At 48.9% G+C, this 12,124-nt stretch overlaps 1 protein-coding gene across 1 annotated transcript in view; it reads right to left on the bottom strand.

Annotated features, from left to right (window-relative positions):
* Window positions 1-7,072: 7,072 nt before the first annotated feature.
* The window catches only part of LOC119457095 (juvenile hormone acid O-methyltransferase), a 29,567-nt gene continuing 24,515 nt past the window's right edge, over window positions 7,073-12,124 (bottom strand). The window contains exons 3-4 of the mRNA XM_037718921.2: window positions 8,704-8,860; window positions 7,073-7,245 (exon numbers count right to left, since the gene is read on the bottom strand). Of these exons, the coding sequence (XP_037574849.2) occupies window positions 7,079-7,245; window positions 8,704-8,860 (324 nt within the window). The 3' untranslated portion in view covers window positions 7,073-7,078. The remainder of the gene's footprint in view (window positions 7,246-8,703; window positions 8,861-12,124) is intronic.

Below are 12,124 nucleotides of genomic sequence, written 5' to 3'. Positions count from 1 at the left end.
GTTGAGCGTCTTTACGGTCCGCTCCGCTCCGAGTTGCCCCGCTAAGCCACAGCGGAGCGGCGGGCGATTTTCACGTTTTAGTTATGCGTGTAGCGTAGCGGAGCGGACCTTTCGTAGTTGCAGCGCCCTCTGGCCAAATTCAGCGTAGTGAAACAAAATAAAAAAGAACGTTTTGTCACTTTTACAAAGTAAGACGAATATATATAACTTATTTGTTCATTAAGTATCTAGACGGGTGCTTGTAATGCGTTAGCGGTCCATTTTATCGAGTGGAAAATGAAGCGTTGACTTGTTGAACGCCACGTGATAGCCAGCGAGGTTGCATTTCGAATCCAATCCAATCCTTTCTGACGCCAATGCGCTGGCGAAGTTTTTGTTAGCTGTGCTGTTCACTTTATTTCCTTAAATAACCAGTTGGAGGTGTATTACACAAGTTATTCGCGCTCGCACGTGTGGTGCCTCGATGCAAGGCGCTTCGATGCACGCGCGAGAGAGGGCGCGTGCATCGCCCACCCTAAACGGAGCGTAAAAAACACCTTGCAGTGGTTTAGCTCGGCTATGCTATGATAAGGCTCCGTACAGTCAACAGGCGGCGCTGCTGCGCAACAGCGGTGGCGCGATGCTCAGCGTCGCATGTGGCGGGCGGCGCGAAACTGGGAAGGGGGGAAAACAGCGAGATTTCGGAACTACGTATACACGCCTCGGAAAGCCGCACGTATATCCGCGATCCTCCTCCTTTTTATTGCGATAGCAATTATATGGACACTTCAACCGGATTTCTGCCGTCGGCGTCGCCGTCGCCGTCGCCGTCGCCGTCGCCGTCGTCGTGGCCGTCGCCGTCGCCGTGAGGTTCCGTATAGATAAAATCTTCACCGCGCGCTGGTTAGCTGGTTATTTATGTATTACATCTTTCGTAACGTTAATGCGACATGAAATCGACAGGATGAAAATACCAGGTACACCGGTGAGCAAAAGTATACAGACCACAGGGTCGCCGAAAAAACTCAGTTGAAAAAAATCAGCTTTATCGCGCAATCCCTGGTCCGTATACTTTTGCTCACGGGTGTACATTTCTGCAATAATTAACAATGTTTATTTACAACGAAGTAAAGAATGATGCCGGAAGAGACGGGAGCAGCCGGTGAAAATTCCGAATAGCTACTGTCTAGTGCGCTTCGGCTTTTCTTCGCGGTTGCTTGGTCCCTTTCACACCATTTCCTTTTGTTCCTGGGCTTAGGTGTCGTCTTCGTCACGTACTGTGGTAAATTCGGAAGAATCGTGGGAACAGCGTTTTCTGATAGCAGTGGCAATTGTCACGAGGAATTCACACCTCTTTGCATTCTATATTTATAAGGTGCACAGGTCCCTAATTATGAATCGCTGTTCGAAGTGTAAATCACAGACTCGCAAGATTCCTCCAGTGTCTTATCTGCGCGGTTAAGGTTCCTCTCACATTCCTTTCGCCGTTCTTCATCACGTGGAACGCTGAGCAAAGACGCCTTTGGTGCATCTTTCACACGACTGTAGGCAGATCTGCACTCGGGTTCAAAGCAGTATTTTCGACGGCGGCTAGCCAGTCCCACTCACTAAGAGTGCACATTGAGTAAAGCGTCAAGCAGAGAGCAAGCAGAGAGGATACTGCTGAAAACGCCGGCGGCACTTGCAGTCGAGAGCCGACAACGTCGACATTATGTGGTTAGTTTTCAGAAAGGAAAAGTTGGCGCTATCTTCTGCAGCCCTTGAGGGAGAACGGTCAACGTCGCGATCTGACAGAACGTACTCCATACCAAGCGAGGGAAGTTTTCAGGAGAAACTGGCGGCAGCGCCTCTGGCGGGCGCCGGAGCAGGCGACACTGAGTGCGCCGCGGCGACGCGGCGCAGGGATATGGCAGTGAGCACACTGCCCCTATTCTAGTACACTGTAGCTCGGCTATGCTATGATAAGGCTCCGTACAGTCAACAGGCGGCGCTGCTGCGCAACAGCGGTGGCGCGATGCTCAGCGTCGCATGTGGCGGGCGGCGCGAAACTGGGAAGGGGGGAAAACAGCGAGATTTCGGAACTACGTATACACGCCTCGGAAAGCCGCACGTATATCCGCGATCCTCCTCCTTTTTTTTTTGTGCGTGTGTGTACGTGAAAGTACAAGCGTGGCCCTCTGTGATGGCACAAATAGTTTTTGATGGGTTCAGGCCTATTAAAGAAATAGACGATTACTTTCACGGTGCAGCGTTAACCAGCGGAGACAAGCTCTACGCTGCTTCGCATGTTGCTTGTGTGAAAGAAGTGGACGGCGTGGACGTTCACGCGAAGTGCCGTTCGCAACAGGTAAAGCAAGTATACGACGTCATCCTTCACATGAGTAAAGCTTACTGTTATACTAAAATTGAAGTCACTAAACTGGCACCCTGAAAACGTTGTAGTTGACCGATTTTCAATCGACGCCTCACTGTTGGCAATGCATGCCTCATTTCGCTCCGGCGCGTTGTACGCCGCGGCCTATCATTTGATGCCCCTATCACACTGTTACTTTATATTGTCATACAGCTCGATCTGGACCGCGTGCAGCTACACGCTCACTCGTAGACTGTCGTCAGCACAGTCATGTCGAGTGCGCTAAACGATTCGGATTGTTGGATCGTGTGGCAGTGACCATGCTATCCTCGTTGACTCGTTTGGGACCCAGTCGCAGCCACCTGCTGCGCTGGTAAACGAAATTTATTAACTAGGCGATCTTAATTTACATGACGCGAATGTTCGTTTTTCATCATGTACAATGATCGAGGCTCATTAGGCCCCTTTCACAAGATACGATTTCGCTTGCGAATTCCTTTCCTTGCATACGCGCTTTGCTTTTACAATGATACACCGCAAATGTATATCACAAGAAAAATCGCACCTGTGAAACCGCGCCTCTCAAGCGCCAGCGGCCGAAACGAGGATCGTCGAATTCGTGCTCGCCAGCACAAAATAGGCTTCCTTGGCATAAAATATTGCTCATCGCACATTCCAGTGCTATGCTGATCATACCGAATGCTAAGACAACGGTAAGCAGTCGTCAAATCAGCATAGTCGTGACAATTTTCTTTTAAATGTTCAGCAGCTGGCCATGGCCGCTGGCTTCGCACAACCAGCTGTGAAACGCGCATTTGTAGCACGCTTTACAGAACAAAACATTCTCACAAATATAAAAAAAAAGCTGACTTACTTTACTCTCATCACAGCTGCGATCCATTTCTTTCGCCGTTCGATCTCATAAGACTTGCCAGTAAACCTGTACAACTTTATCCCGGGCTGGCCTTCGTGGTCGTGACAGCTCTTTACGCAGCAGTATCGCCGGTTCCAATTGCTTTTTTTTTTTTTTTTTCACCTCCGACGCTTGCCGATGAAGCGCATGCCATTGCACTGTCGCAAGACGTATAAAAAAATAAGGAGGCTGGTGAACAAAGCAAAACGGCTTCAACCGTGGCTGAGACGAAATGTAGCGCGCGGGAAAGAATACTCATCGAGCCGGCCGAGCTGCGGCGCCCACTTCCCAACACTGTTGCGTCGCTGCGCCAGATGGCGCCAGAGCAGCCGCAAACTCGACTGTACGGAGCCTATACGTAGCGTTAGCAAAGGTTCAGCTGATTATTCTTAGCTTTCCTGGTTGTCTAGATTGTCAAGGATTAGCTTGATTGTCATGCTTACTGCTGCTCCAATGACACACACGCGGTATACGTATTATGTGGCACATGTATTCATTCCTCCTACGCTCAACCGCTAATTGCCAGGCAACTACTTCGGGATCCGATGAGTCAAGCTTCTCCGTTCTTCTGCGCTGTTGTTGAGCAGCATTTGCGCTCTCCTTCTCCATGGCTATACCACACTGGCAAACGCCAGTCAGAAGCGCAGCGGCTCCAGCGCAGTGTCAGACGGCGACTGCACAGCGAGCGCGCGCCGGCGCCAGTGCGTCTACCACGGCTACGACGTCACTCCTCTGGAATGCGCCGACCGGCGGCGGTGAGTCGCGCGCGGCGGCGGCGGAGTGCGCGAGAGGTGCCGGCTCCGGTGGCTCCGGTGCGCAAGCCGTGTGACATCACTGATCCTTGCGCATGCGAAGCACGGCTCTTGATGTGCCGCGCGAAACGGGCTTGGCTAGGCCAGTGTAGCTAACGCTACAAAACGCTAAACTAAAATTGTCTTGTATTCCGCGGCGTCTACGTAGGCCACGCCCTCTACGTCATGGAACTTGCGCTCAATGTGGTCCCTTGCCTCTCGTCACTCCTTGTGGTGGTCCGGGCGCATGTTCTTGGGCAGTGGAGGAATTTTAAGTTCCCTCCTCGGTCTCTAGTGGAATGCTTAGTTTCGTGCCGTGTTGCGCTTAATATCGAATTTTGGGTTTCTGTAGAATGTGTCGCCCCGTTGGGGTTTGTGTGAGTCTTTCGTATTGGGCGGTAGTGTGCACCTCGATTAGTTCGTGAAGCGTGTTATGTAGCCCCAACTCTAAGAGTTTGTCGTTGGGCGTTATGACTGGGACGCCAATTGCCTGTTTGAAAGCTCGTCTGATGATGCATTCCATCTTGTTTTTTTTTTTTTTTTTTTTTTTTTTGCCACACCAAATGTTAGGTACGGTGCCACATAGACGACGCGGCTTATGACGAAGGCCTGCACTAAACGAATTAGGCTGACCTCCATCATGCCGTAGTGTCTATTGGCAGTCCGTTTGATTAGCCTTAGTGTTTGCTGTGCGCTGTTCTCTAGCGCCTTGATGGCACCGATGTTTCTGCTTTCCGCATGCAACCGGAGTCCTAAAACTTTGATTTGGTCTATGATAGGTATCGGGCCCCCGTTCACCTTAATGTTAACGTTCGGTGTTGCTCCGTATTGTTTTCTTGTCGTAGGGTACACCAGCAGGAGTTCGGACTTTTGAGAGGAGCAGCTGAGCCCCTTCTCTGCCGCGTAGCGTTCAACGGCCTCCGTGGCCTGTTGGAGGGTTTCCTGGATTTGGCGTTCGCTGCTGCCTGTCACCCACAACGTTATGTCGTCGTGGGTGACAGGTTGTGGTTGAGGCCGCGGATCTTGCTGAGGATTTTCGGCAGGCCAATCATGGCCATGTTGAAGAGAAAGGGGGATAATACCGAGTCTTGCGGCAAGATTTATTTACTCATCCTACCGACGAACGCAATCTGAAGGCGCGCGTCCCTCGCCCTCGCGCGCTTTCAGTCGCACTTAAGTCGCATTTGCTCTCCGCCGCGCGTTCGCTAGCTCCCCGTGAAAGCGCGTGTCCCTCGCGCGCTTTCACTCGCACATACAGCATACGGCCAATGAGAGTTTTTTTTTCTATTGCCGGACGCGACCATCGAAGAGTGAGACCTTAAGAGCTTTGCTGTAAAAAAACGAAAGTTCCGGAAGTGTGCAGGCTGCACACAAACCTCACATCCTTCATAAAATAAAAGTTAACAAATTTCATGGTTGGCAGACGAGAATTCCGAAAGCTACCAAGAATTTCCGAGCTAATAAAAAAGTTACGTATTTGTTATAGAGTGTTCTATCTTGCCAAACATTTTATAAACACATTTTCGCATGCGCCCTCGTATGATGCTATCTTTACTTGCGTATGCTATGAAAGGTAAGATATTTTTCCAGTATTTTCAGAATTCCCCGTAAGAAACTTGATTTTTACAGCGAAGCTGTTAAGGGCTCACCTTTCGATCGTCGCGTCCGGCAATAGAAAAAAACTCTCATTGGTCGTAGTTTGTATGTGCGAGTGAAAGCGAGCGAGGGCGAGGGACGCACGCTTTCACGGGGAGCGCGCGCACGGTGGAGAGCAAACGCGACTTATGTGCGAGTGAAAGCGCGTGAGCGAGAGGCACGCGCGCTTTCACGGGGAGCGAGCGCACGGCGGAGAGCAAACGCGACTTATGTGCGAGTGAAAGCGCGCGAGGGCGAGGGACGCACGCTATCACGGAGAGCGAACGTACGGCGGAGAGCAAACCCGACTTCCCAGTGGAAGGGCAGTGCTGGGCGAGGAGGGAATCGAGGCACCCTAGAATGTGCGTGTGCGTATCCCGCTCTTCCACTCTCTCTGGGCTCTCGCCCGCCTCTCCCCTAACAGTGTCGACAACGGCGTTTAGCCGTTCGTCACATAGCCAGCGTTTTGACAACGGTTGTGTGGTCACACAAAGAACACGCACAACTGTTGTCGACGGCGGCGTCGTTCTGCCCGCGTTCGCACCGAGCGCGCGCGGCGTTGGTGACGTGTTTATGAAGAACGTGCCAACCTTTGCCGTGCAGCCTATGGCGGTGAACCGTAGCGATCATAAGGCCATGGTCCCTGCGGTCACTAAATGAATGAAAACCACCGGATCATATATATTTCTCATTCTTTAATAGTTCAAATAACCAATTACACCATCACATCTTAATAATCATAATTGGAAATACATAATTCCCACCATAGTACAGCTTTGCTGGACTATGGTGGAAGGGCTGATAGTTCTTTTATGACACCAGTGGAAGGGCTGATAGTTCTTTTATGTCTTTTTTCACGGCTTCAAAATTTCAGTAAATTTTAGATCACTAGTCACCAGACGACACGCACTTACCAGTGCTTTGTAATTAGTGTTGCTTCTGGGAGCATGCGCTTTTATTGTAAAATCAAATAGTCCTAATTATTTTTTTTTTGTTATTAGACAAATGACGCGCGAGGCTTCAAACAACATGACACGAAGCAGTACAAACGCTAAGTACTACTTGTTCTCACAAGTAAACGTTTTACATGATTAGACCTCTCGGAAGCACATATGACGCACAAGAGACTTCAGGAATCACTGTATTCACTAAGTATACAAAGGTCTGATAAATATTTAGATCTCATTAAAAAGCCACGGAAAAGAAGTCAACAAGGACTAGCTGACGAAGAAGTATATCTATTGTGATAAAATCTAATACCGTACCTTGCACCCTCTCATCTCAGCATGCCGCCTGTACGCTGTAGAGCTCGCCTTCACTGGAATTTACGAGGTTTACGATTGAGAGGTTTAGACTGTTCCGTCACTCCGCCGATTCTCGATGCATTGGCCGAGGCAACAACGATGCCTACGGTTTGTATCCGTGAAAAACAAATCTCAGCTGTTCTGTTGTTCCTTTTGTTGAGAAGTTGGAGCAATGTCCTTGCAGCATGAAATTTTTGACGAACTTGAACAACTCGGGTTTCTCTTCTTCTGTGAGCAGAGGATATACGGGACTGCCAATAGCGAACAAACCTGCAAAGTGAAGCACAGTTCACGACAATAAAGAAATCCTCTCTCTAAGTTTTGTTTTACGTTTTGTTTTCTTTTTTACTGGAAAAGCTAATAAAATGTATGTTTCCTAAAGATTACAGTAGAGGTAAAGGAACCACATCACGATTTAACGTCTCCTTCATTTTTAATATACTGAGTAGTTGAGAAGCAGAAACAATGAGAGTTATTCTCTGGATATGCTTGCAAAAATCAATACAATTTTCGTGCGTGCTTCAAATTTACGTAGATTTTGTCTGAATCTGTGTCGGCAGCGCAAATATGAGCAAGTAGAATGAGGGAATTATGCCGTCTATCCAACATTAGTAACGCTCTGAGCGTCATTGATGTAGAATATATCGAGCGGGTAGAAGTCAACAGCAGATACGTAGAACTCTGAACACCTGACACCACCCATAAAGCGCACTTAATCTCGTTAAGGATAGCGTCGGCGATGACATGAGCTGCAGGTGGACACCATATTTTTTACCTTGAGCATCATCGCGCCTGCCTATGAAGCACTTCGTTCTAAACATTCGACACCGCAAAACCCAGTGGGGCCTTGGAAGAGGGCTCCACTGCCCACGACCCCACGAGTAACTGGTGGGATAAACCTAAAGTTGAAAAACAGCATTTCTAAAAGTAGAAATAACATTTTTTTTATAATAGATGCCTATGCTTGCATTCAGCTGGGGGCTGCAAGTTTTGCTGTTGCTTTGCAACAACGTATATTCGACGAATGTTTAATAAAAAGAAATATGTTACGCTGGATTCACCTCACTGAAATAGTGCATACAGCGGACGAATCTTCCTGGGGCAGTTCGCTATAAACAGGCTTCATGCGCAAGGGTAAAAAAATTACAGAAAGTTTTACTGGAAAAATTACAGAATATATTACTCAAAAGATTACCCTGGATTACCATGGCATGTGGCATGAACTTAGACAATTAATTTGGTGAAACTCTCACCTCTAATGTGTTGAAACGCAAAATATGCCGCCATAATACAACGCCTTCTTATAATTAATGTTCAGCCATGATACGAGAGAGAGAGAGAGAACAACATTATCTAAAAATAGACCCCAGTCCGGGTCCACTAAAAAGAGCGAGGCCTAATTTTCAGACAGGCCCAGAAGTTGTAGGAGCAGTGCTTTCATAATGTCTGGGGAGGAGTCCGCCAGCCACTCCTGCAGGGTCGCACGTCTTCGTGCAGTAGGTATTTGACTGAGGCTCCCGTGCATGGCTGCATGGGCGCCCGGACAATCCCACAGAACGTGGGCGTTATCCGGGAAACGACCGCACGCCACACAAGTGATATGATATATCGCGTATGCAGGAGCTTCCGTCCCGACTTGCTTTTAGTGCCTGTATCCTTATCGAAACGTGTTCTATAAAGATGAATAAATTCAGCTAAATAAAACAACAACCTCTGTCGCATACTTACGCACAGCGTCGTCGATGTTTGCAGCTTTGACATTGATTCGAACCAGTTCACATGTCAGTGGAACGAGCCCAGTTAGCTGGACAAGGTCGAAGAGGCTCCTTCTCAAGGAGGAAGCGTCGCTACGTTCTTGAAATACAGGCATGGCACGCCAGATCACCTGTAGGATGTCAATGATTCGCAAAAGAACGTGTTACCCTTGCTTGGCAAGCGGCTACAGTTTATGTATGGATACATTTGTCATACTACTGCACTTCTTTTTCTTTCTGGGGTTTTACGTGCCAAAACCCGTTCCGATTATGAGGCACACCATATGGATGGATGGAGACAACTTTATTCAAATCCGGCGAAGTTTAATGACCCGGGCTCAGGTCTCCCATGAGGGGACTTCGAGGCCTTGCCTCGTCGCTGCTATAACAGGACACTCCCACAACATGTGTGAGAGTGTCGTTCTAGTTGCCTGACATAACTTGCAAATAGCACTCGGGTATTGCGTGGGGAAAATGTGCTGCAATCACACCGGACTGGGGAAGGTGTGTGTCTGCAGTTGTCGCCAGACGACTGCCTGGAAACGTTTCAGTTTGGGGTGAGGTGGGGGCAATATCCTCCTGCCTGACTGGTAGTGCTTGGTGATATCATTATAGCTTACTAAGCGTTCTCGAGTGTTTCGCACCAGGAGGTCCGAACTCGAAGAGGGTGTCTCAGACTCTGCGCGGCGAGTTAGTTCTCGCGCAGAGCGGTGTGCCACCTCATTCAAGTTAGGGGGGCCCTCGTCGGTGGGGGTGGCGACGTGCGCTGGGAACCACATGATCGCGGTGCTATCAAAGTGCTGTCGGCCAGCTTACCGTAGTGGAGGGCTCCGGATTAATTTTAACCACCTGGGGTTCTTTAACGTGCACTACAACGCAAGCAGACTGGCGTTTTTGCATTTCGCCTCCATCGAAATGCGGCCGCCGTGGTCGGGATTCGATCCCGCGACCTCGTGCTCAGCAGCGCAACGCCTTAGCTAACTGAGCCACCGCAGCGGGTTAATTCTACTGCACGAGCAAGTAATTGTTTTCGGCGCCCTAAATGTACTCTCGAGCAGGATATCGAACTGCAACAGATAACTTAAAAAAAAAAAGGGGGGGGGGGGGGGGGAAGGGATTTTGCTCAAACCGGAACAGAATCGAAACGTACGGATGCTTTCCTTTTTTTCTCTTTTCTTTTTTCTTTTCCTTTTTGTTTGTGTCCGAAACAAATAAAGAAGAAAAATAACGGTTTTAGATGCCGATTTGCCACCTTCTCCAGAGCTGTTCATCCGTGCATTGCCTGAGCTTGTTGTTTAACCTTGGTAACTCATTTTTATATACACACGAGTATGCAGCCATTTTAGAAGTGCTGTTAATACCCTGTTAATGCTGTTTTCAACGTGGCGCGTCGGAAGACAAACGCGTTAGTAATACGTAGATTCATGATTCTTCGAAAACAGTGACCGTCATCCGATGGCGGGAAACCTACATACAAACGCTGAAACGAAGAAACTTTTTTTTCTCTCTCTCTAAGTGGTCGCTTTTCCTCGCACTGTCTAAACTTTCTAGATGCGAAATAAATTAGGTATTGTTTCTGATGTGTGCTTGTACTTAGTGGTTTTCTTGCAGCGAGCGTACCATTTTTTATGTATTATCGTCACTGTCACTTACATTCTCATGCAAAATAAATTTATGATGTTTCCCTGTAATTATTTTCAGATTATGTAAACGAACAGAAACAGTTTTGAACCGTTATTCTTTCTATCCTGAGTTCAACCGGAACTGAACCGTTTTCGCTGAACCGATAAGAAGAAAGCTTTAGTTCGGCACTCCACTCTCGAGTGCGGCCAGCACGTCTCAGACAAGCGCGACCAGTTTACAAACCCTTCGAAGTGATCTGAATGATCTCGTTGTACCGGATAACGGCCGTCCCATGAACAATCCGAATAGGATAACTTACTTGTATCTCTGCTATGTCTGGTTTTACTGTGACAGCAGTGAAAGAGACACTAAAGAGAAAAACAAATTCAATTGTATTAGTAAATTCATCGTCAGCATATTTTTATGTCCACTGCAGGACGAAGGCATCTCCCAGTGATCTCCAATTATACCCCTGTCTTGCGCTAGCTTATTACAATTTGTGCCTGCAAATTTACTAATTTCATCCCCCCTAGTTTTCTGCCATCCTCGACTGCGCTTCCCTTCTCTTGGTGCCCATTTCTGTAACTCTAATGGTCCACCGGTTATCTGCCCTACGCATTACATGACTTGCCCAGCTCCATTCTTTTTACAGCGTAAACTGTTATGGGCTCATTCCAATCGACGATTTGGGTCGCGATGATGCCGCCGCCGCCGCCCCGTAACTACTATCGCCGGAAACGCGAAAAAAGTACCCGCTCTCCGCCGGTATCGAACCCAGGCCCGCTGCGTGGGAGTCGTATACTTTACTACTGAGCCACGCAAGCACTTGTTTTCAGGCCGCAGAAATATTCCCTTTAGACGCGCCCTATGGGCGTCTCGCGCTGGAGTTTGAGGTATAGTAGCGGCGCCTGGTGGCGGAGAAAAACGTCATCTGGGTAGTACCAGCTTGGATAGTATTGAGCCCTGGCTGTGGCGAAGCACGTTTCTAGCCCGCGTTTCGCGTGGATTCGCACTTTTTTCTGCCCTGTTTCGAGTGCGAAAAGGCTCGTCACTTCTCACAGACCATGGCAACCAGGCTGCGAGCTGGCCGCAGCCTATAGTTTTACGAAAACGGACTCTCCGTGTGCCGTGGGACGTAATGCTGGAAGCAGAAGACATCGGCGACGCCGATCCGGAGAGACCTAGCTCAGCCTCGAAAAAGCGTCACCGTCGTTACTGGTGCGTCGTGGGCTGCCATGAACAAGAAGGCCTGAACCCCAACATCAGATTCTACCGTTTTCCTTCAAGGCCTCACGCTGCGGAGCGTCGGGCGCGCTGGATAACTGCAGTTCGTCGCGCTGGGTAAGCGAAATGGAAGACCGACATAGCAGCAGGCATGGCTGGTGACTCACGATTCGAGACCCGGCCACAGCGACAATTAACAATTCGACCGGTGCGAAGTGGTGAAGTGACCAGGTGTGTGCAAATGACCACAAATGGTCGGGCTGATTCGGTGATAATTCACTACCCCACTACGAGCAGCACAGGCTAGAGAGTTGAATGTGCTCATCCTTGACCTCAAGCCAGCACGTTGAGGCAGCACAGCAAGGTTGTATTGATTGCAGCGCATCGATGTTAGAGCGCTGTCATTAAAAGCTACATCAAGCGAGCAGTGCACGAGCACGCGCTGCAGCGCGATTCGCACGTACGTACGTTACTGCGAGCTTATATACATTGCATCAGTTATTTATCAATTGCTAGACAGATGGCCGCTACTACAGCGCAGGCATAAC

The sequence above is a fragment of the Dermacentor silvarum genome, chromosome 6 (genome assembly GCF_013339745.2).
Source record: "Dermacentor silvarum isolate Dsil-2018 chromosome 6, BIME_Dsil_1.4, whole genome shotgun sequence".
In the NCBI taxonomy this organism is placed as follows: domain Eukaryota; kingdom Metazoa; phylum Arthropoda; class Arachnida; order Ixodida; family Ixodidae; genus Dermacentor; species Dermacentor silvarum.
Note: the sequence above shows the minus strand (reverse complement) of the source record. Positions and strands in the feature narration are given on the sequence as shown.